The sequence below is a fragment of the Zalophus californianus genome, chromosome 1 (genome assembly GCF_009762305.2).
Source record: "Zalophus californianus isolate mZalCal1 chromosome 1, mZalCal1.pri.v2, whole genome shotgun sequence".
NCBI lineage: Eukaryota > Metazoa > Chordata > Mammalia > Carnivora > Otariidae > Zalophus > Zalophus californianus.
This window is the reverse complement of record NC_045595.1, coordinates 111,178,719-111,204,651: the sequence shown is the minus strand read 5'-3', so window position 1 is coordinate 111,204,651 and position 25,933 is coordinate 111,178,719. Positions and strand designations below refer to the sequence as shown.

At 39.0% G+C, this 25,933-nt stretch overlaps 1 protein-coding gene and 1 pseudogene across 2 annotated transcripts in view; both read left to right on the top strand.

Moving 5' to 3' along the window:
• VEPH1 (ventricular zone expressed PH domain containing 1) overlaps positions 1–14,018 on the top strand; it is a 229,525-nt gene extending 215,507 nt beyond the window's left edge. For both annotated transcript variants that reach the window (XM_027586347.1, XM_027586348.1), the window contains exons 13-14: positions 7,938–8,074; positions 12,455–14,018. In XM_027586347.1, coding sequence (XP_027442148.1) covers positions 7,938–8,074; positions 12,455–12,691 — 374 coding nt within the window. In that variant the 3' untranslated portion in view covers positions 12,692–14,018. The remainder of the gene's footprint in view (positions 1–7,937; positions 8,075–12,454) is intronic.
• Positions 814–1,252, top strand: LOC113918140 (annotated as a pseudogene).
• Positions 14,019–25,933: the final 11,915 nt, after the last annotated feature.

Below are 25,933 nucleotides of genomic sequence, written 5' to 3'. Positions count from 1 at the left end.
CCTCTCCTCTGTTCTTTCTGTTCTCTGCCAACACTTCTGGGTATGTTGTTAATCATCTCCCCCACTAGACAGTGAACCAGAGGAGATTATTGTTCCTTATATGCCCTACCCAGTCAGTACCCAGCATACAGAAGTGTTCAACAAGTATTTGGCATATGGATGGACTATTGAGTAATTCGTGGATAACCTAAGGGATAGGATGACTATGGAAGATGCAGGATTTGTTTTGAAATGTAACTTTCAAACCTAATACTTTCTCAAAATTAAATAAACACTGAACTGAAACCTTAAAGGAGCAACTTTTGCAAAATAAATGTTTATAAGAAGAAATGTTGTTGTGCACAGGATTTTAACATACCCAATTTTAATATTTTACTAAAAGGTTTCAATACACACATACACATAGAGTCCATAGTAAACTTGCTAGTAACACGTGGGAAATAAACTAAGATCAGTAACCTAGTACCCTTCAGGGGTAATTTCTATTCTTTGTCTCCCATCACTTCCTAATCCTTCTGCCTTTTCATATTGGGTTACAGTCTTACCTTGAAACAGGATAAAAGTGTCTGATAGGCCTTATACTGGCAGCCAAACATTAGTCACCTCGTGGTTCTCCACAAAAAATCATTGTGCATGGAAATGTGTCCTTTTCCACTCGGAGAATCAGTTCAGTCCAGCCAATCTATGGAGGAGGAGAAGCATGCTTTCAAAAGGCAGACTAGAGTGAGTAAACCAGTCTCTTACCCCTATACAGGCTTAAGATAACATTGATTTAGCCCTCTTGTGGCCATCGCTGAAGCGCCAGCGGCCAAAATGAAGTTTAATCCCTTTGTGACCTCTGACCGGAGCAGGTACCAAAAATGGCATTTCAATGCACCTCCCACATTTGCAGGAACATCATATCTTCCCCTCTTTCCAAAGAGCTGAGACAGAAGTACAATGTTCGATCCATGCCCATCCGAAAGGATGATGAAGTGCAGGTTGTGCGAGGACACTGCAAAGGTCAGCAGATTGGCAAAGTAGTCCAGGTTTACAGGAAGAAGTACGTCATCTGCATTGAATGAGTGCAGCGAGAGAAGGCAAATGGCACAACCATCCATGTGGGCATTCACCCTAGCAAGGTGGTTATCACCACAGACTAAAACTGGACAAAGACCGCAAAAAGATCCTTGAACATAAAGCCAAATCTCGCCAAGTAGGAAAGGAAAAGGGCAAATATAAGGAAGAAACAATTGAGAAGATGCAGGAGTAAAGTAATCTTATATACAACTTGAAATAAAAACTGTTAAAATGAAAAAAAAGATAACATCGATTTAAAGAATTTTTATGTAGCTCCAAAACAAAGCACTAAATATATTTCAAAAGAACTCTAGTCATCACCTTTCAGAGTAACTCTAACTTTTTATTTACCTATATAAACATATTAGGAAAGAAATATATTTTTCAGCCACAAACTCACCTATATAAAAGACATACAGGTGCTTTTAGCAGCCACGGAGAATAAAGTCATCAAATATCTCAAGAAGGTGGTAATATTTTGCATAGGATTTCATCCTTCCCACCTTCTCGTATACATTACCCTTTCTTACCTATTCTGTTTCTTCCTCCTAACTGAGTCCTCCCATTGGCTTGTTTTAACTTATTTTATTTAAACTCAATTAGTTAACATATGGTGTATTATTATTTTCAGATGTAGAGTTCAGTTATTCATCCACTGCATGTAATACCCAGTGCTCATTACATCACGTGCCCTCCTTAATGCCCATCACCCATTTACCCCATCCCCCCACCCACCTCCCCTCCAGCAACCCTCAGTTTATTTCCTAGAGTTAAGGGGTTTCTTATACTTTGCCTCCCTCTCTGATTTCGTCTTATTTTTCCCTCCCTTCCCCTATGATCCTCTGTTTTGTTTCTTAAATTCCACATATGAGTAATACTATATGATAATGGTCTTTCTCTGATTGACTTATTTTGCTTAGCATAATACAATCCAGTTCTATCCATGTCATTGTAAATGGTAAGATTTCGTTCTTTTTGATGGCTGAGTAATATTCCATTACACACACACACACACACACACACACACACACACATCCCTTCTTTATTCATCTGTTGATGGACACCTGGGCTCTTTCCATAGTTTGGCTATTATGGACATTGCTGCTATAAACATTGGTGTGCAGGTGGCCCTTTGAATCACAACGTTTGTGAGTAAACAGGGTATTCAGCAACTATGTTTAAATAAGTTATAAATGGCTAAAGACATATTCAGAATTGCAAGAAACCTTAAAACAAGATGGAGACCTTCAATCATTGAACTCTAGTTCTCTTGAGATAAAAAGGGGTTATGTGACTACAGAAATTATTATTTTTCATGATGTTCTATTACAAAGCCTTAGAGTCCACTCTGCACAATGTCTGAGGATCCTTAGGACTGGTCTCTCCTTGACTTTCACACCAACTCTGGTCCTTCAAGTCCCACCAGGCTCCCATCACATAGAATGAGTTAGTTTCTAGAAGGCATTGCACAACCCCTCTCTAAGACTTAGCCTTTTTCTTATGTTTTTTGTTTCTGTTTTTGTTTTTTCAGTATACCTCTTCTCCCTTCACCTTCCTCACTGTTATTTGTTCTTCAGAATTTGGCTCTGACACATTTACTCCAGGAAGCTTTCCTGCTTCCTCTGCCCTGTTAAGAAGAGGTGGCTCTCCAGTGTGTTCCATTCTCCCTTACCTCTGGCTTTCAGTTATAGTTGACCACTAGCAATAAAGGCAGAAGATCAGAGGGAGGGAGCAGAGTGAGGTTGGATTATTTATTCCCAGCTTCCCCTCTGCTTGGTCGCTGCAGGTTGACGGTGTCCTATGCCCAAGGCCATAGCTCCTGTCAGTCAGTGTTCTCCATACAGGTTTCCCTCTGAGTCCTAACTGTTCTCTCTGCTCTCTTCTTCAGGCAGAGGCATGTTATGGCTTCCCATGGTTCCTGGCCCCAAAGTACTATGGTGCTTTTTCTACACCTTGCTCACATCTGTGTAAATAGTCCCTTTATTAACTCCCCTCAATTACCCAGCTTGAGGTGTCCTCTGCTTCCTGCTGAGATTCTCTGTGATACATAACTGATCCCATCTGGGGCCTAAGGGGGGCTTCGTGCCTGCCCTGGCTGGACCTTCACAGGCTCTAGGCTCCTGCTTAGTCCTTAAGAAAAGCAAAGTCCTTTCTAATGAGTCTTCAAAAGGACCTTCAATTAAAGTCCAATATGACCTCACCATGACAGTTTGTTACCCAATCTCTTTCCTGGATCTTACACCTGGAAAATCTTACATTGCCTTCATACCCTCAGCCCTCCACGCATGGCTTTGTCCCAGAACAACTGCTTTACGAAGTTGCTTCTAAGTTCATGGATCCTTCCAGATTCTTACACATCCCTCTTGTACCTCTGCCCTTTTCTGCCCTCTTCCTAAATACCCTTTTTGCTTCCCTAGCCCAGGCCCAGCTCCCATGTCACCTCCTCCTAGCCAGAAGTAGAATTTCCTTTCTTTGAGTGTCGTGGTGCTTGGCTTTTCCTTCTCCGGTGGCACTTGCCAAACTCCACATTGAACTGTAAAATTTGTTAAATGCTTGACCTCACCTACAAGATGATAAATCCAAGCTCCCTCTGTACCGAGCATTGTAACCTCCTCAGATCCAAACACAGTGCCTTACAGCTTATCTGTGCTCAAAAGTACATGTGGAATGGCTGGACGGTTGACAGATGAACAGAGGACTATTATTTATTGCTTTGCTCTTCCTGCCATGGGGCTCCTCATCTTTAAGGTCTTTGTCTGGTATTTCTTCACTCTTATTCACCAACTTCATGCTGAGTAAGATTAATATCTTCAAAATTTATTTTCTAGCAACATAAATATCTTCAGCACTTGGTGCACAAAAGAAATACAATTAATGTATAAACATTTGTATTGACACTCAGAAAGACCTTTAATTTGGTAAACACAGTAACAGTTTGGGCTCCAATTGCTTGACAGAATTCAGTTTAATACTCCATAGCTTTTCAGCCAACTGACAATTAAAGAGAAGAACAGATCCAGGTTGGTAGAGAATGTCTTAGCCAAATTGTGGCACTTTAAATGAACTAATGCATTAATTGGTAAATGAGAAAATACTTATCTTGCATGTGTTATGTGCTAACAAGATAGTTTCAGACGCGTGATCATTCTCTCAGTCTCATTCCACGTGTTATTTTTCAAATAGATTATGATCATACCTAGAAAGAATTAGTTCCCTGTTTTGATCATGAAGACAGTGTTATCATGCGAATTATTGCTTACAAGGATATGATATGGGCAATAGACCTTTTAAAATGAAACATGGCCTCTCATGCATATGCTAGATATAATTGCAAAAAAAATTAAGAAATGGGATAGTAAGTGGAAAAATTTTAAGTCTCTTTATTTTTTGCCTTTGAAACTATTTTTAAATTAATCCTACAGCTACAAATAGCCTGGCTTTTACAAAATTATCTGAAGCTGACTGATGCCTAAATTGGGTCCTCACATGCAGCTACTTTAAAGTTCTGCTAACATTTCCTTCCTCCAACCCTTTCCATGGACTTTTTCCCTGGCATAATTTTGGCTGAGCTATACAGTGATAGCCTCTGCTTAGCAGCATTTCTCAACAGTCCTTCAACTTTTGTGCTCCAGTAAGCCTGTCATTTTGTCTTGAGTCTTTCATGGTCATTATGGTCATATGGTCATTATGTAAGTCTATGGGTATGATATCCTATCCACTCTGTGTCTCAAGCAATTCCTTCAGCTATTTTGCCAAGTTCTCCTTGCAAACTTTTGTCACATACTCTTCAAGTACAACATTTGTAAAATCTTTTTTTTTTTTTTAAGAGAGAGAGCAAGTGAGCATGTGGGCAAGTGGGGGAGGGGCAGAGGGAAAGGGAGAGAGAGAATCTTAAGCAGGCTCCATGCTCAGTGCTTGGGACCCAATGTGGGGCTGGATCTCACGACCCTGAGATCATGACCTGAGCTGAAATCAAGTCGGATGCTTAATCAACTGAGCCACCCAGGCACCCAAGTGCAACATTTGGATCTGCCTTGAGGAGAAATACTTGAAGCTAATTCCTTATGTCAGATCCAGAAGGATCCATGGGCTTAAATATTACCTAAATCAACTATGATTTCTAATCAGCTCAGGTATCATGACTATTTCAAATGCCTCTTTGAGTAAATATAGAAGATTGAGACTAGAAAAATGTACTGTTATGAAGCCATTACATTAAATCATCTTACCATTAAAACCATGGCGAGAAAGCAATGTGATTACAAACTATGAAGTCTAATAAAAGCAGAGGATGGAGGGGGCCATAGTGCTTACTTACCTAGTATCTTCACATAAGTTTCTTAATTTTGACTTTTGATCTCATCATCTTTGTAAAGCAGGTGGGATCTTGCTGATCAGAAAACTATAGTTAAAAGGACTCAAATCTAACTCTTCTGAATTCTTATTAAAAAAATCCTTGACCATCATAATTAGATTAGCAATTTTTTCTCATTTGAAAGCATAGGAAATGGATGTTTTAGGAAAGATTTTAATGTAAGTCTCAGCCTGGGTCTTTCATTGTTTGTTTGTTTAGAGTTTGTTTTCTTTTTATCTTGGGATCTCCCTTTGGACCTTCTGTTCCTCCTCTCAGACAGACTGCTGCTCCCTTCGTGACTCAAGAGCACACTGTTAGTAAACACTGAACCCATGGTCCGGGCCAACAGTGTGAGGCTATTCTGGCTCTCTAGGACATACAGCCCAGGAAAGACAGAGCATCTGTCCTAAGTGTTTTATCCGAGGTAACTGCGGAGTGTAGAGGCCGCACAAAGTAAGTGAGCATCATGTTTATGAGACAATTAAATTTGCAAAGAGCTTTACAGTCTTTAATACTCTAAATCAGATGATTCCTAAGTAAAGCAAAGCAAAACACTGAAATCATTTTATTTTCTTTTTTTTAAAAGATTTTATTTATTTATTTGAGAGAGAGAGCACAAGTGAGAGGCAGAGGGAGAAGTAGACTCCCCCCTGAGCAGGGAGCCCGATGCAGGACTCGATCCCAGGACCCTGAGATCATGACCTGAGCCGAAGGCAGACACTTAACTGACTGAGCCACCCAGGCGCCTCTGAAATCATTTTCTTGAAATTGATAGTCAATACTTCTTGAGTTCCTGGTTTCCCTATGCTCTGCTGGGCATGATACTAGCTGCCATGAAGCTTCTCCAAAGATGGGAGACATTTCTCAACACTAAAGTCTCAGATCAAAGATACCTTCAAATGTCCAAGCTCTTTCCTGACCACCTATGTGAGTGTGCACCAACCCCCAGGTCACTCCCTACTTCATTGTCATCATAGTCCTGTCACTATCTAATAATATATTTGATAGTATTTTCAGTTTTTAGCTTTAATTTGGGGTTGACAATAGAATATTCAATTGAATAGACATCAAATGGGGGTACGGGGGAGGCCAAAGTAGCCTTAGTAAAATTTTGTTTATGAAAACTATACATTTCACTGGAGGGCACATTCTGCGTGGAGCACTGGGTGTTATGCACAAACAATGACTCATGGAACAGTACACCAAAAACTAATGATGTACTGTATGGTGATTAACATAACATAATAAAATGAAATTAAATTAAAAAAAAGAAAACTATACATTTCATCATTCTTAGCCCGAAAATGCTGTCAAGGTGGACAAATACTCCTTGTCTAAAGTAGTATTTTTACCTATATTAGAAAAGAGAAGTGGTAGGATGGGAAGAACAGGTTGTGTTTATACGGTCAAACAGGCGCTGTCTAAATTTCTAAATGATGGAACACATTTCATTACTTCCAAAGTGCTGTGAAAATTGAACGTAATATATGTAAGTAAATATTGTCATAATCCCCAGAAATCAGATGCTTACCTATGAATTTGGAGAGTAAATCTTAGGTAGTTGACAAAATGAATGAAATTCTTTAGTTCAACATTATAACTTCTGACTTTTGACATTGTAACACATCTTCTAATTCTATGATTCTGTGTGATCATACACACTTTACTTCACTGTAAAATTAAACTTTTCACTCAAAAAATGCTTACAGATTCCCTGTATTTGCCAGGCACCATATTAGTTGCCTGGTGATACATCGGTGAACAAAGCAAAGGCCCTCATGGAGCTTTCAGTTCAATGGGAAAGACAGACATGAATTAGATAAACACCAATAACTATCTACTAATGATGCTTGATGTAAAAGAAACATGCCAGATGCTATGAGAACATATGGCAGATGAAGCCACTCTGGTCTGAGTTTGGGGAAGTTCTCCCAAAAGAAGCAACATTTGAGTTGACTCGTGGAATGATTAGTTGTTGATTGGGCAGAGATGGGCATATGCAGAACGGAGAGGGAGTATGTGCGTTCCAGAGTGGAAATAATCATGTCCAAAAGAGTTGGGCTTGTCTTTGCAATGTTGTGTCTTCAGGAAAAATACATCTTTGGGGGGACTGCTTTGACTTTTGCTGCCAAATAGTTAAATATACTTCGTTTGTGATTAGCTATAAAGCTGTGCTTCTAGGCAGTTCATCTGTATAGACTATCCTGAAACAAAAGAGTTAAGAAGCACAGAAAGCTGGATATCTGGATACGCCTTAAAAACTGCTAACCAGATCCTCTTTTTGTGAACTATATTCCTTTTGAAAATCTCAGTGAGGGCTTTCAACAGGTTCCCGTTATCATATCTAAATTGTGCATTCCTTTAGGGACAAAGGGGGGAAAGGTTAACCAAATTCATAATTTATTAGCACACTTTCCAAATATGCCTACTGGGTTCTCATTCATTGTACAATTCTGACTTTTGATCGCTTGCCAGATAAATAATGTGGAAATAAATGGTTTGATCATTCTCTTACCTTCAACAGTTGTAAATCAAGATGGCCAGCCTCTCATAGAAGGAAAACTTAAAGAGAAGCAAGTCAGATGGAAGTTCATCAAAAGGTGGAAAACTCGTTATTTTACGCTGGCTGGAAATCAACTTCTGTTTCAAAAAGGAAAGTCAGTAAGTTTCCCCCTTGTCTTTTACACTTGTATTTTTAAGGTCTTGATCTACATCAACCAGGTAGGCATTTTGTCCTGAGTTAAAAGGCCAATAATTTGTCCTTTTCCATTAATAATTTCAGTGTCATTTTTTTTTTGCATATGTCCCTTGGACTGTCTATTCTGTTCAGTCCTATGTTAGTTGGTTTACTGTCTCTCTTCGGTTTATTACGGGAGATCTTTTTTAAAGTTGACTTAAGTTTAGAAGATGAACTGCCAAAGGACTACCCAGTGAGCTTGATTTGAACCGTGTGCCTTTTGTTCCCTTATAGATCACCTACATAAATTAATAGCTTATGATATTGACCCTGACTTCCTTTATAACTAAAGGTTATATTTAGGGACCCAGGGAAGAGAGACAGCAGGCTGGGAGAAAGAAACAAAGCTGATTTATTTTAAGTACTTTTTATAGTCAACTAAGTTCAGTGCTGGTTAGGGAAAACCATTATCATCTTGCAGTCATTTAATACTCAGTTAAATAGAACAGAATTCTAAAAGAATTAATAAATATTCATTTAATGTAATTTTCAATCTGAACTAGGATGCTCAGTAAATATCTGTACTCTGAAATTTCAGTGAGAAACTTCTGAAATAGCATTTTATTCCAATCAGCAATGCAAAGTTATTCCTTTCTTCTCAAGTCAGTTTTATTTATCATTAAATTCTATTCATTCAGGATCAGGGAGAAAGAAATCTTGACCTACCTCTTGGATATTTTGAATATAATAATAATAGCTTATCACATGCCTCCCTGGATTGCCTTAAAGAATCCTCAAAACAGTCCTTTGAGGTCAGCACTATTGTTCTTGTCATGTTACATATGGGTAAATCTGGGGTGCCTTTCCCTCCCTCTCTCCCTCCCTGCCAGCGGATGGAAGCATATTCCTCTGGGCTGGGTGATCTTGGTGGCCTTCTGCACAGTGCACAGGCCCTGAGAGCTGGTGTCTTTCCCAGGATGGGCAGGCACCAGGTTAGGTCTGACAGAAAGAAAGCCTTGTGGAATCTGACTTGAGTGGGAAGTGGGGGCACTTTTGGTCTTTATCTTGCCTGCCAGGCAAGCCAGGAAGAGCAAGACCCTGGCCTTTGGATTTCTGTCTTGTCCCACTCTTACAGGTATTATTTGAGTCCCAGAATCAGAGTGATGGGGAAATATGTGCATATGTACACATGGTCATCCATCCACTCCTGTGGAAAGATGCCCAGAGAACACGCATACAACACCCTGCTGATGCCTTTACACCCACTGTGCCCCACTCATGGACTTTGGGACCCAGGGTCTGTCAGTCATCACCAGGAGTTGGCCTTGGTCCTAATCAAAGATATCTGGGAAATACAAAGGAACTAAAGGTTCTGACAAGTCCTGCAGGAAAGAGCCCACTTAATTTTGTTTAACTACTATATCTCAAACTTGTTCCACCATATGGTACTTTTACATCATGCAACATCAGACCCTCTCCACTCCCTTCCCCTTGTGAGAGAGAGAGAGAGACAGAGACAGAGAGACAGAGACTTTGATTGGCTTGACCAAAGATAGAGCCAGTAAGGTTAAAAGGGATAAAACTGGAGTTGGGCACAGGCAGTGTGACATCAAAGCTTGTTGTTAAATGAGTGTACTGTCCTGCTTCCCATGAACACTTAAAATACAGAGCCAGTGGCAAACCAAACTGTGTTTGAATGAATTAACGAAAGATTTTAAATTATTTAAAAATCACAAGTCACTAAGAACATATGCACTATGTCTTTAGAGTACTCATTATAAAATTTATTTGAACTTTTTACTCAACAGGAATAAAGTATGGTATATCCGAATTATGACAAATTTTGATGAACGCTTTTTTAATTAATAAAACATCATGTTAACTTTTTGAATGAAAAAAAAGCCCTAAGCTCATGCTACTTTCTTCATCTGCATGTATTATGAAATATACAGATGGACTTTTCTGTGGCTGAAGATCTTTTTGAGAGGGAAGCATAATGGTGTACTCAATTCAGACAGTTATTGGAGGTTTAAAGAAACTTTCCTTAGCATAGCTCCACACTGAAGTATTTTTAAAGTGTTTAAAATGACCATCCGAATTTCCTGTTTTTATTAAAGAAATCAGAAGTTAAGATGCAATGATTTCTCGGATCCCTTGAGACAGAGCGGAGTTAGTGCATAGGAATATTTTTCCTGAACTCAAATAATGACCTTTATACTTCTTGATTTTAATAAAGCTTAGAGTAAGCTATTTTATAATTGGCTAACTTGTTTGATATCTTTATAGGGAAATAATGGTTTCACATTTCAGAAATCTGACAGAACATGTGGCTCAAATATTGAGAAATAATATAATATACTATAAGGATCACAGCAAATTCCCTCTCATCCCCAGGGACACAGTAACCTAGCAGGGGTCACCAGTCCAGCTGAAGCTTCAGCCCCTTTCTTGTAAATGAGAAAAATGTGCATTTTTAATAAGGACTGAAAGACTATAGTGTTATTTTTTTACTTTCACATTTGTAAGGTTTTGATCTCTACCAACCAGCTAGGCAATGTTGCCCTTTGACTTCCTGTCCACTTCTCTTGGGTAATTCACTGTCCCTCTTTAGAGAACTATGCTAACTTTTTGTTTTCTTGATCAGTTCCTCCATGTATCAATTTCTGTTCTATAGGCTAATTCAAAGAAATACAATCTTATTACCGTCAGATATTTACCATAAACCAAATTAAGCTAGCAAATTATTATCTAGTGCAGGTATCTTCAAACTTTATTCTGTCTATTCCCTAAAAGAATTTTGAAAATCAGTGTAATACCTTGCAGCATTTTAAGTTTATCATAAGTTTAAACAGTCCGCAAACTGTAATTTCTGTTGAATTGAAAATATTATCATTTTAAAATAAAAAGTTCACACCTCTCCTTTAAGTATAACCATTGGAATAAGATACCGTAGCAATTTGACACCTAACACCATCCATTAAAGAAATACATAAATTAGTTCATCTTTATTTTTTTTACTATGTTGTTAGCCAGCACATAGTACTTCATTAGTTTTTGATGTAGTGTTCAGTGATTCATTAGCTGCATATAACACCCAGTGCCTATCACAACACATGCCCTACTTAATACCCATCACAATGTTTACATGGTATCATTTTTCTTTGAAATCATATTGTTTTCTACCAGTCCCACAGCATTTTATCCTGGTCACCCAATCATTTTTTTACTGCAATAAAACTATGTATATAAATTGAAATTTAATTATTTTAATATTTTGTGACTATCAGTCTCTAAATGTTAGATATTTTATTACTATATTTTTAAAATTATGTCATTTATGAAAAGTCATAAGTATAACACCAAATGTAATAAATAGTTACTAAACACTAAAAAGTGAAATGCTATTGGAAATGCATCTCTTAATGAAATAGCTGAGGAGTGACTGTGTTGCTTTGTTTGAAGGACACTTCCCTCGCATCAGTATTTTGAGTTGTTTTTTTCATTTGTTTGATCCTCCTGAGATTTTTTCCAAGTTGGATGATACACCATGGTAACTTTGGGATGAGTGAAAAGGGTGCCTTTCCATTGCAGAGTGAAAGAAGGGTGGGTTGTGTAGGGGAGATGGAAAAGGAGAGTTGGCAAGATCCTCAAGCACAGGCACATCCTCCAATAGACAAAAGAATTCAGGGATGTTAAAGAAATTGCTGTAAAGAAGTATTTGATCTTTTGAAACTATTCATACTAGCCCATTGGGATGACCCTCATGTTGCATTGGTGATCTGTAAGCCTCTGTTTTGATGCCAGAAAAATGTAAATCATTAAGTATTCTTTCACTTAATGTTTGTAGACAAATCATACTTCCAAAGTTCTGGTGTGTTTCAAAAACAGTTTGATCTGCTTAAACATTAGGACCCTGTTTATTCAATTAATACACCCCTCTCAGAGATAACACGAAGGAAAATTCAATTTCATGCTTCCCAAATTATTTCAGATCCTGAGTTAATAGTACTCCAATTGTACTATTGCATTTTGCTCTATTGATACAGTGTTAATATCAATCAAACATGACATAAAATCAAAGAAATATGAATTAAACATTTTCCCAAATCCCACCTAATAATAATTTCTTATAAATTGGCCATCTTGTGCCAAGTTAATATACTGTAACATAGGGCTAATTGCTCACTCCCTCCATTGTTCTAATGAATGACTCACTGAGGCCTTAGCATTCAAAATAACAAAAGTTATGAACCATATGCAGTGAAAGGATTCTGATCCTCTTGGAAAATTCTCCAGTTGCCAGAGATCTTTTCATGCTCTCTCCATGCTCAGCTCATGTTCTCTCCTTCCCATATGCATTTCAGAAAGATGATCCTGATGACTCCCCAATAGAACTCAGCAAAGTACAGAGTGTGAAAGTTGTGGCCAGAAAACGCAGGGACCGCTCCCTCCCTCGAGCTTTTGAAATCTTCACAGACAATAAAACCTATGTTTTCAAGGCCAAGGATGAGAAGAATGCAGAAGAGTGGCTCCAGTGCATCAATGTGGCAGTTGCCCAAGCAAAAGAGAGGGAAAGTAGAGAAGTAACCACATATCTGTAGGGATTTGCAAGCCGACCTCACACTGACTGTATACAATGGGCATTGCATTATCATTGCCAATGTCAAGAAAAAGAGATAAATTCACCAAGTCATGTTGTGTTTTTCTAAATACCAGTGGAACTGTTTTCTCTAAGAAGCAGGACCTAAAAGTGGCAGGATTTTTATGCATTTCATATTCTAATGGCGCCTGCATTAACTCCAGAACATCTGTGTGATGCATACAGGAAAAGGAGCTACAGATGGTACGGGGCAGAAAGGGGAGAGTGAGCGATCTAGGAACCTCTGTAGATATGCCATTGTACGTTGTAAGAACACAACTTTACAAGATACCTGAAATACCTATCCTGAGGAAAGATTAAGCACTTCTGATGAAAACCACAGTCTGCCAAAAGTATTAGAAGAAAAAAAAAAAAAAAGCCCTATCGGGAAAAGTCAAAATTATTGACCCTGAGGGAAAACATATAACTAACTTATACAGACATACAACTGTCTTCTTTCTCTCTAATGCAAATGAGGCAAACACATGGTAAAATGGTCCTCAAGTGAAGATAGTTATATAATTAAATGTCTGTCTTTCAGAACAACTTATCTGATTATTCCATTTAGGTTCATATAATATGATCTAAAGTGTAGGTTCTTGGATATATCTCCTGCCCAAGGCAGTAAGTGTAAGCTAGGATAGACATTGAAACCATTTTCACCATCTTCAAAATATGGGTCATTTCCATTAAACTTTGAGATGTTAAAGTTCTATACCTTTCTTCTTTATATTCAATCTTTCAATATCTCAAAATTACATTTAATGGATTTTCCCATAACTCATATTTAAAAAAAATTAAGCTGTGGCAGGCAGAATTACAGAATGATTCCCAATGGCCTACACCCTGACCCTCCCCTTGAGTGTGGTGGGACTTATAATTTGCTTCTAACTAATAGAATATGGCAGAAAGAATAGGATAGTGTCTCCCATGATTATGTTACATTACATGGCAAAGGTAAAGAGATTTCTGGTTCTTAATCAGGTGACTTTGAGCAAGTCAAAAGGATATGACCCTGGGTGGGCCTGACCTCATCAGACAAGCCCTTTAAAAAAGAGTGAAAAAGTCAGAGACTCTCTCTTCCACTGGCCTTGAATAAGCAAGCTGCCACGAGTTCTACAGCTTCAAGGGAATGAATTTTGCCAACAACCAGTGAGCTTGGAAGAGGATCCCAGCCCCAGCCAACACCTTGATTGCACCTTTGTGAAACCCTGGGCAGAGGACCCAGCTAAGCTGTGCTTGGACGTCTGACCTAGGGGAACGTTGAGATAATAAATACGTGCTGTTTAAAGCCGCCACGTGTGAAAATTTGTTTCGTAGCAATAGATGATACAAACACTAACTTGGTATACATATAAAGGGTCATTATTTTCTTTAAAATTTATTGACCATATAGTCTAGTATAGAAAACTGGAAAAAAATCTAAGTAGTCAGTATTCTTTTTTTTTAAGATTTTATTTATTTATTTGACAGAGAGCGAGACCCCAAGAGAGGGGGAGTGGGAGGGAGAGAAGCAGGCTTCCCACTGAGCAGGGAGCCCAATGTGGGGCTTGATCCAGAACCCTGAGATCATGACCTGAGCCGAAGGCAGATGCTTAATGACTGAGCCACCCAGGAGCCCCAGTAGTCAATATTCTTAATTCTACCTTGACTCTACTGCCAACTCACTAGGATAGGAAATATATAAGAGGCCAAGTTTGAGGAGAGAAACAATTGAATTTTAACATGTAAACTTTGAGGTATTATGGGTCACAAAATTTATTACAAGTTGGAAACAGTTCTGAAGATCAAGATTTTGCCTCACTGGATATATAGATGGTCACTAAAGATATGGAACTAGCTGAAGTTACTCAGGGAGAAGAAGACAAAAGAACAAATAAGGGCTTCCTTGGGATACCCAACATTTAAACAATGGGCCGCTGGATTGGCTGGTCAGTGTTCAGAGATGTTAGAGACCAGGGGAAACAATGTCACAAACACCAAAAATAAGGTTTAGGAAGAAGGGAGAGATGAACAACGTAAAACCCTGGAGTAATCACTTAAGATAAAGAGTGACTTTTGCAGTTAGGAAGCAATTTGTATCATTGGTAGGAACAATTTCATCAGAATGTTGAAGTAAAAGTCAAATTTCAGTGGGTTGAAGAATCAACAGGAGGTTAGGAGTTTAAAGCAATAATTGGACAATATTTTCAAAAAACTGGGGCTAAGACACAGAAAGTGTTTTGTTGTTTGTTTTAAAGATGTATTAGACTTAAGGGGGAAGAATCTAACATACAGAAAGAAAGAAGAAAAATAACTTTGCTTGAGCACAGTTTCTAGAAGTGATGGAAAAGGATTAAAATTCATGCCACAGCAATTTATGGAACAGCACAGCAAGTAACAGGTCCCATGTTTGGCCTGGAGATACAAAAATAAAAGACCCAGCTCCTTCCCTAAAAGAGTTTAGAGGGTAGTGGAGGAGACAATCATGTGAAACAAAAATTGAAATGCTAAGAGGCAAGTGCCTGCATAGAGGTTTGCCCAGGGGCCTGTGGAAATGCAGGAGAAGGCACCACTGTCATTAACTTGGAACTCAAAGCATGGGCTCCCTCACTGTTTCTCAGAGCTGTTAGAGAAGGGACTTGTCCTAAAGAACTAAGTTAAGACGGTCGTGGGCAGATGAGAAGATGGCCAGTCGAGGGAACCATGCTGCAAAAGCACAGGCAGGAAAGGGAACAAAACCTGGTCCATTTGCAAAACAGCAAGTCCTTCTGTAGGATTGGAACATAAAGGGGCTGTTGAGGAATGGTGCAGAATGATGCCGGAGAGGTTTACGGGGCCACAGTATAAAGGGCTTGGTTCTATGCTAAGGATCTTGAACTTTTTTCTTAAGATGTTGAAGCACCTTTAAAGGTTTTAAGATTTGCATTTAGAGAAATAATTTTGATAGTGGTATAGAGAATGGATTGTATGGATATAAAAAATCATATCAGGGAGATCATTTGGGAGGTTCTTGGAAGTAGTGAGGTCTACTAGTAGCAGAGGAGATAGAGGGGAATGGAAATGCAGGAAAAACATTGAATTACTAAAACAGATTGGACACTGGTGGATTGGATGGAGCCTAGGTATAGGAATGCGAAGGAGAGTGTCTCTGATGATCCCTGGGTGCTTTCTTGGGAAGCTTGATGCATGATGGTAGCATTTACTGAGAGAAAATTCTAAAGCAACAGTTTAAGAGGTGAGCCAAATGGTAAATTCAATTTCAGTGTATACATTTAGAGTGTAGATTGGTGATTCATTTTGGACTAGAGAGACATCTCCTCCTATGAAGTCAGGCAGGAAAAGGCAAGAATAGGTACAGTTGTAAATGAGTCTTTAAATATTGTTTTGAAATCTAGCAGCCCATTCTTAAGAGGCACTTGAGTAACCCTAGCTGTTAATTAGAAAAAACTGGTAACAGACAAATAGAATATTAAATGACACTGCATTAGTTATTAATCATTTAAATGCCAACAATGTGCTGAAATCTTTCATAGCAGAGAGATTACAGTAAAACTCAACCTGGTTGTATACCAGTTCTGTTTTCACTGAATGCTTGTCCTAAGAAAGAAGAGAATGGCCCTACTAGCTCAATTTGAAAGAAATGAATTATTTTTGTTACTTGTTACAAAGTCCTTGTGATTTAATTAACTGGATGTGTCTAGTTTAGAATGCCACTCTCAGAGCCTTTGAACCAAATCTAAAAAGAAATAAATGTATGAAGTGTGAATATGACTTTTCTGGTTTCATTCCCTGAGGTAGTAGTCATTCCAAATGCAAGCAAATTCTCCTGGGTTTAGAATCACACAAGAATCTCAGACTCATCAGCTACCCCCTGACGTTTCTGGCACTTCCATCCCTGTTGCCAGCTAGCTTACCACAGACCGGCCTTTTCCAAGAGGACTGTAGTTCCTGATCCTGATCTAAGAAGAAACCACTTTTCTAAACATGTTTAAACCTTTAAAAATGTTGGGATGAATACAATTATAATCATGGTTAGAAATTCAAGTGGTTTTCATTTTTATTTTGTTTTGGTTCTTTTTTCCCCTCTCAGAGAGCCATGGAAACAAACGTTTATATGTGAGACTCTCATCTGGTTATTTCTTGAGAACCTGGAGTTTGGTAAAAATAAATGTTCAGTACTTCTCTAACAGGAGTTTTCTGGAAAATCCTTGGCTGTTGATATTGAGAGATATATATTGGGTTATCTTCAATCCACCTACTTTCTGTCAGCACTTTTGGGCCTATTATTGTAACTTTATTCTCAGGCATAAATAAAGAGCACCCAGTTGAAAAACTACCTTTGAGAGATTTATCTTTAAATTTAAAGGTAAATTTACATTTACAAATTGCCTTTAGGAAACCATTGCAAGATGAGGTAAGAGAAGATGTGAGAGGATTTCATGGTACATTGCAGAAAACTCCACACCAGAAGTACCCTAGTCAAGATTTTAAATCCTAGCCTTAAAAGCCCAAGCCAGGATTCCCAGTCCCAAAATCTAAGTTTTTAGATGAAAAACCAAGAAAAACCCAAAATGTCATCTTGTTCCAGAATAGCTCAAGTGTATAGGCTTCTTGAGACCATTCTTCCCCAAAGGTACTTCTGAAGGACAGAGGAGCTGGAAAATTGGGATGATTTCTACCACGGCAGTGAAGGTTAGAGAAGGTGGCACAGGGTCTGGTCATGAGCACATGAGGATTCAAGTCCTAGCTCTACCAAAACTAGATGAGCAACCTGAGTAAATGACTCATCTTTTATCTCTAAGTTGGGGATAATGATGTTGATGGAGCAGAATTGGTGTGAGGCTTAAATGTCAAGTAAAAGCATCCAGCAGAGAATCTTTAATTGAATAGGTACTTGATGGCACACCATTTCTTACACAACACCAAAGGAGGGAAAAATCCTACAAATGAAATTATGATGCCATGTCTTAATAATAGTCTAATCAGTGGTGTTTTACTTCCAAATGTCTTTTATCTATTCTGAGAGTTTGGGCAGTTTCTTCTGACTTTGGGTACCTTGAGTGATGTGTGATAGGTAATTCTTTTGTATCTATTTCAGCAACAAAATGAAACCCAGCCTTCTCTACATGTTGGTATCTTCCTTCATTAGGTAAAACATTCAGTGGCTGCTTTGCAAGACATATGGACCTTCAGTCACTCCTCCAGTGATGGCTCTTTTGTTCCCAAATGTCACATTTCATCCCACTCTTTCTTTGCTTCTCTGTGTACATGGTAACTTTTTGTCTCAAAGTCCAATCATACTATAGTTTTTAAGACATACTAAAGAGCAATTAACACATATAGTGTCAACCATACAGGTAACTCAGTTGAAGTGACAACATGAAGAACTGGGACCCGGTTTGAGTGACACTTGTTCACAGTCATTCTTAGTGAATGACAACTGCCAAACACCACTGATTATAAGACAACTCCCAGTTTCAGAACTGAAAATATGGGAGGAAAAAAAATGTAAGTAAATGAGCAAAAGTAAGTATTAATTTAGGAGTTCTACATGGATTTGTTTTATAGTAATCAAAACTGTATGCAAAAGTTTTTGTGAGCAATACAGCATATTGCATATGTAAGAAATTTTATAAAAAATCTTTTAAAATGGTTAAAATGTGCCCAATGCATCCATTCTCAAAGGTATGGGACCAACCATTTCTGTGAATGCTTACCTTCTGTATTACCAGGATTCTCCAGAGAAATAGAACCAACAGGATATATAAAGATAGATACGTAAGAGGAGATTTATTATAGGAATTGTCTTGTGTGGTTACAGAGGGTGAGAAGTCCACAATCAGCCATCTGCAAGCTGGTGACCCAGGAAAGCCAGTGGTGTAATTCAGTCCAAGTTGAAAGGCCTGGTACCTGAAAGGGAGGTACTGGTGTTAGTCCTAGAGTCTGAAATCCCAAGAACCAGGAGGTCTGATGTCCAAAGGCAGAAGAAGATGGACATCCCAGCTCAAGAAGAGAGAAAGAATCCATGATGCCCACCCACATTGGTAAGGCTGGATCTCTTTACTCAGTCTAATGATTCAAAATGCTAATCTCTTCCAGAAATATCCTCACAGACACACCCAGAAATAATATTTTATCAGCTATCTGGGCATCCCTGGGGCCAGTCAAGTTGACACATAAAATTAACCATCACACACTCTCTTTTGATGGAAATAAAGATTGCTAATATCCACACACAAGCCATGTTCCCGATGCCTCTATTTCTGCCTTCCTGTGTTCTCCTTTATCCAGATTCTCTTTTTTGGCAGGGAAGCTAATAGGAAATGGGCCAAGGTGGCAGGAGTGAGGGTAGGGGGCACTGGTATGTCTTTTAACCATTGTCACAGATTGGAGAGCCTGGAGGTGAAATTAGGATGGTGTCTAAGGAGGAATTCCAGACCAAGCAGGAGGAGCATTTCCAGAAGAGGCCCTCAAGGTCAACCATACCAGAGACAAAATGAGGGAGGCAGGGCCTCGAGCCAGGTTGGAAGCTGGGGAACCAGGGAAGAGCAGAGGGAGGCTCACGGCAGAGCAGATGGAACTGAGGATGTCTGTAGGACCTTTAAGGGAGCACGTTAATTCCCAGGGCTGGCTATTCTCAGGTACTTGCCCAGGCGAGAGGAGTTTTATTCAATGTGCTTTGATGAGACATTTCTCTACCTCCCCGTGTGTGTTTTTCAGTTACCAGATTATGTAAGGCCCTATAGCCATGTATTTGACAGAACAGACGACCAGCTCCCCCAGAGGCCTTAGGGAGCCTGGGTCCCACCATGAGACTCCAGCCTTGCAGAGCACTTTCCATATGGACATTCTTCTCATTCTATACCCCCAACCCAGTACATATTGAACTTGTCTACTTCAAAGAAAAATTTTCTGAGGGTATGGGGAGGGGGAGCTGGAAATCCTGAAACTTTCTTGCCCATTTTTCTGTAAGATGATAATCGGACACATTGTGTTTACATGGTTCCCTATGACTTTGTGGGCAAACCTTTTTAAAAGCTTGCATCCAATAGAAAGAAAATGCCTTTCCTCTTTCAATCAATAAAATGATTAGAATTCACTTTGGTACTGAGAACCTGGAAGAGTTATAAAGAAGTCAAATAATGTAAAAATAGAAAGTACTCATACAAGTGACAGACTCTTTTGTTCATTGGAATAACAGTGCTCCTCAAGATCTCGCTGGAAATTAAGGAATAGGGGGCGGTAATAACAGTGACTTCTAATTTTTCCTTTTTGAATTCCTCTCTGCCTTGTTTTATTCTTTGACTACCAGTCCACTCACATCAGTGATGTCCATAGTACACATTGATACACATATACACACGCATATTCTTTTACGCTGGTGTGATGACAATAACACAATTGTTTTCACACATGCGTTATAGAAATCAATCTTATTATTTCATTATCTCAAATTTCTCTCTCTCTGTCTGTCTAGGCTGGGATTTCATGTAATCAGAAGACTTTTATGTGTGTTCCATTGTTTTCCGGACAGAGATTCACTTCTACAAACCAGATTTCCTCTGGGAGTATTCTGTTCCCTTTTAATTCTGAACTATTGTAATATGGAGGAAATGGTCTAAATGCCCTTTCTCTTGAGAGAGAAAAACAATGGTCCTGTTTGCCAAACTAACCTATAAACCCAAAAATCAGAATGGAGCCCATCTTTTTAATTTAACCAAAACCACAGTTTGGAAATGTCTATTTAAAAAAATTAACCATTAAATATAATACTTAGGGTATGTGTGATCCAAGTGCTGATTTGAGAACATTTCAATCTGGGTTCACTCAAACAGTTAAGACAGATATTTAATGCTTCTCAACACCCCTCACCTACATATTCATGCTCTTGGCATCACTAAATCCTGCTGTATATCAGCCTCAGTTGAATACAAATCAAATTCCACTGCAGCTAATCCTGTCATGGTGAGGTTCCAATGTAAGGAAATACTGGAAGCATGTAAGGCAGTCAAGCACACTAGACCAAGTTCTTCCAAGAAAGGGGACTCAGCATCTGTCATTCAGGCAATAGTATCATGGGCTGGGGGGCCTGGGGAGGTCAGTTGGTTAAGCCTCCATGATTCTTGGTTTCAGAGTCCTGAGATTGAGCCCCAAGTCGGGCTCCACACTCAGCTCGGAGTCTGCTTGAGATTCTCACCCTTCTGCCCCTCCCCCTGCTTGCAGTATCTCTCTTTCTCTCTCTCTCAAATAAATAAATAAATAAAATCTTCGGGAAAAAAAACAGTATCATGGGCTATTGGAGTCAGAAGAATCTTAGAGCATGTGAGCTCCAATCTCTCCCTTCCCAATGGAGAAGTCCCTTCCTTGTCATCATTGGCAGGTGTCATTCCTGGCTGCTCAAACACTCCTAGGGACAGAGAGCCCATTAACTTGTCACCTGTCCATATCTTTTTAAAATAATTTTGTCTGCTTTAGTTATTGAATTTACCTATTTACTGTATATTAAAACAATATAATATTGTAGAAAAATTTAGAAAACACAAGAAGACTACTATTACCCATAATCCCAGAACCCAAACACATTCAGTAGAAGTGTTCGGATGTGATTCCTATTAGGTTAATTTTGTTAGTTTTTTATTAGTATTAGTTTTTGGAAAAAATTCTGCCTTTCCCTAATTTTTGACCTTAAGTCCTGGTTCTTTCCCCTGCAGCCACACAAAATGTCTGTTCCCTCTTCCCCAACCCCCGCCCCGACAACCCTTTAAATAGTTAGATTCAGGCATTCATTTAACAAATACTTAGAGCATCCAACATATGCTACATACTGTGCTAGGGCATCAGGGCTCAAAGATGACTAATAAATTGTCCATGCCTTTAAGAAACTCAGTAAATAAATACATATTTATCCAGTAAGTAAATCAAAACATAAAGCACCTCCTATGTCCTGGACTAGGGATTAGGAATGCTAAGGTGATCCAGGTGTCCCAACTTTTGTGGAATTTATATTCTAGTGGAAGAAAAAGATGTTAAAGTCTTTTCTTAATTAACTATGAAATTGCCATGTGGCCAGTACGACAAAGAAGCACAATGGATAGAGATCCATGAAATGAGACATGTGACCTAGTCAGGAAGTTAGGGACGGCTGACCTGAGATCTAGAAGATGAACAGGAGTTTCTAATCTGTGGGAGAGGTGGCAGAAAAGCAGACAAGAAAGAACACAATGAGAGATGATCCCAAGGAGAAAAGGTGCACAGCCCATCAGAGAAATCAAAACAGGCCACTGAGTCCAGAAAACATCAGCAGGGGAAAGAAAACTGATGAGGGTAGTGAGGCTGAGGAGGTGGACAAGTCATGCAGGCCCAGAAGGGAAGCCATTGACAGGCTTCAAACAGAGTGACACAATTTGATCAGCATTTATTATTATTATTATTACTGCAGTATAACTGACATGCAATGTTATATTAGTTTGGGGTTTATAACATAGTGATTTCAACAATTCTTTACATTCCTCAATGTTTACCGTGGTATGTGTAGTCTCCATCTGTCGCCATGCAATGTTACTACAGTATTATTAACTATGCTGTCCCTATGCTGTAATTTTCATCTCTGTGGCTTGTTTATTTCATAACTGGAAGCTTATACCTCTTAATCCTCTTTATCTATTTCATTTTTGTAAGCCCTCTAGCTGCTTTGTCGAGAATGGGTTGTTGGGAAAGCAAGACTAGAAACTGAGAAAAAGATAGGAGGCTATTAAGATAGTACAGGCAAGCTTTCAAGCTTGAAAGGAAGGAGTGGCATCAGAAATGGAGAGAAATGGAAGGCCAGAGAGATATTTAAAAAAATATAGGGGCACCTGGGTGGCTCAGTCGGTTAAATAATAAGCCTTCGGCTTAGGTCATGATCCTGGGATCGAGCCCCGCATCAGTCTCCACGGGAAGCCTGCTTCTCCCTCTCCCACTTCCCCTGCTTGTGTTCCCTCTCTCGCTGTGTCTCTCTCTATCAAATAAATAAGTATAATCTTTCTATATATATATATACATATATATACATATATATACATACATATATATATATATATATATATATATATATATATATATATATACATTGCAGGACTTGGAGATGGATGAGAACTCACCCTCAGATGAAGGGTAAGAACTCACCCTCAGGATTCTGGCACTGTGGAGGCACTGTTCATGATAAAGAGAACACCAAAGAGGGTGAGGTTTGAGGGAAGCCTTGTCAGTAGAGAAAGCATCACAGCACTATGATGTGGGGGCCATGGCTGAGACAGAGTGGGAAGCAGATGACCCTGCCCCGAGGGAATCATCAAACCCTCCCACTGAAGAGGTGATGATATTCTGGGCCTTGAAGAAGGAATCCACTTTGCTTCTTTTACACATTTGTACTTTCTCAAAGAAAGGAAAGGGTGTTCTAGTCTTAGGGAACAGTATATGCAAAGATTCAGGATCAAAGTTAAGATAAGAGACAACATAAATGGGTGAGGATGAAAACAAGGGTCACTCATTTTTAGCTACTTGTTTTATTTGTGCCCAGTTCCAAAAATTATCTATCATTCTTTTAAAATAAATACTAGATTTAAAAAATAAGTGAGTATCTTAATCCATTCAGGCTGCTATAACAAATTATTCCAGAATGGGTGACTCATAAACAACAGAAATTTCTTTCTCATAGTCCTGGAGGCTAGGAAGTCCAAAATCAAGGTGCCAGCAGATTTGGTGTCTGGTAAAACCTGCTTCCTGGTTCATAGATGGCTGTCTTCTTGCCATGGGTCCTTACATGACAGAAGGGATGAAGGAGCTCTCTGGGGTCTCTTATATAAAGATACTAATCCAATTCATGAAGGCTCTGCCCTCATGACCTAATCACCTCCCAAAGGTCTCACCTCCAGTACCATCACTTTGGAGACTGGGTTTCAACATGTGAATTTGGGAAGACACAAACATTCAGTCTATAGCACTGATGTATCACCAGCCACACCTCCAATGAAGAATTTAGTGCTCTAGCTGCAAGGAGTACTTTTGGTAAACACCCTTTTGCTGTCATTCCCTTCAACAATTGCCTCAGCTTAGCCAATGTCACAACTCTTCCCAGAGTATTTGACATCTAATGAATGGTTGCTGGAGGAATATAAAAATCTGACTATTCATGCTCAATTTAGAACAACCTTGAGGAGCCACTCTAGTTCCAGAGATCCCTTTGAGGTCATCTGAGGCTATTATTGGGACAGCATCAAAGCTCAACTACTTCCCCTCCCCAATCTTGATTCCTTTTCACTCCTTCCATAGGTGTTGATTTTAAAGGGACTCCTTAAGAAACATTCTGCACCTTAAATTCTGTCTCAGAGACTGGTTTCCAGAAAGTCCAACCATATTGAAAGTAAGTAAAGGCCTAGGGCAAAAGGAAACAAGACAGGAAGAATAGTCACCAGAATGAGGTAAGTAGGTAAAATGCATGCCATGAGGTTCTACTCACTAGCAAAAGGTAGGTAAGGTTCAGAGCTGACTCCATACTTTCATGCAAGCAAATTTGAGAGATGTTCGGTCAGATTCATGAGTCACAGTTTTCCAGACTAAATATAAACCAGTTACCCAGAGGAAGAAAATACTCCCAATACTGACACCCAAGAAATTTTTCCCATAGGGCCTCACAAAAAGAACACTGTAATATATCAACAATGGCCTCCACAGCAACTTCTTGCTAGACACATCTCCAAAGGCAAGGGAAACAAAAGCAAAAATGAACTATTGGAACTTCATCAAGATAAAAACTACTGTTCAGCAAAGGAAACAATCAACAAAACTAAAGGAACCCTATGGAATGGGAAAAGATGTTCACAGATGACATGTCAGATAAAGGGCTAGTATCCAGAATCTATAAAGAACTTATGAAACTCAACACCCAAGGAACAAATAATCCAGTCAAGAAATAGGCAGAAGACATGAACAGATATTTCTCCAGAAGACAAACAATGGCTAACAGACACATGAAAAAATCTCAACATTATTCAGCATCAGGGAAATAAAAATCAAAACCACAATGAGATACCACCTCACACCAGTCAGAATGGCTAAAATTAACAACTCAGGAAACAACAGATGTTGGTGAGGATGCGGAGAAAGGGGAACCCTCCTACACTGTCGGTGGGAATGCAAGCTGGTGCACCACTCTTGGAAAACAGTATGGAAGTTCTTCAAAAAGTTGAAAATAGAGCTGCCCTACAACCCAGCAATTGCACTTCTAGGTATTTATCCAAAGGGTACAAAAATAGTGATTTGAAGGGGCACATATACCCCAATGTTTATTAGCAACAATGTCCACAATAGTCAAACTATGGAAAGAGTCGAGATGTCCATCGACAGATGAATAAAGAAAAAGTGTGTGTGTGTGTGTGTGTGTGTGTGTGTGTGTATACACACACACAATGGAATACTACTCAGTCATCAAAAAGAATGAAATCTTGCCAGTTGCAATGATGGGGATGGAACTAGAGGGTATTATGCTAAGTGAAATAAGTGCATCTGAGAAAGACAAATACCATGATTTCACTTATATGTGAAATTTAAGAAACAAAACAGATGAATATAGGGGAAGGGAAAGAAAAATAAAATAAGAGGAAAACAAAGGGAAGCAAACCATAAGAGACTCTTAATTATAGAGAACAAATGGAGGGTTGCTGGAGGAGAGGTGGGTGGGGGATGGAGTAAGTGGGTGATGGGCATTACGGAGGGCACTTGATGTAATGAGCACTGGGTGTGGTATGCAACTGATGAATCACTAAATTCTACCCCTGAAACTAATTATACACTATATGTTAACTAATTCAAATTTAAATAAACATTTTTAAAAATGGTCTTAATATCTCCCTGATAAGGACAGTGGCATGTTTTGTAAGGATGTGTAAGGTACAGACACCAGTTCATTAATTTAAACATGTAAATAACATAACCTTTATTTTTTTGTATTTGAACTTAATTTATGTCTTGAGGCCTGGATCCCATTTCACCTGGTGGCAAAAACTGTAATCTTCATCAATTGAGGAGAAATTCGGTAAACTCGGAGGATTCTCCACTTATTCGGGTTTTTCCTCATCCCCCTTCTCCACGGTACTCCCAAATGTATTATTTGTGCAACAAGGTTCATATCCTTGTTCTTCGGGGTCATGAATATTTTTAACCTCAAAATCTTTCCTTCTGAGAC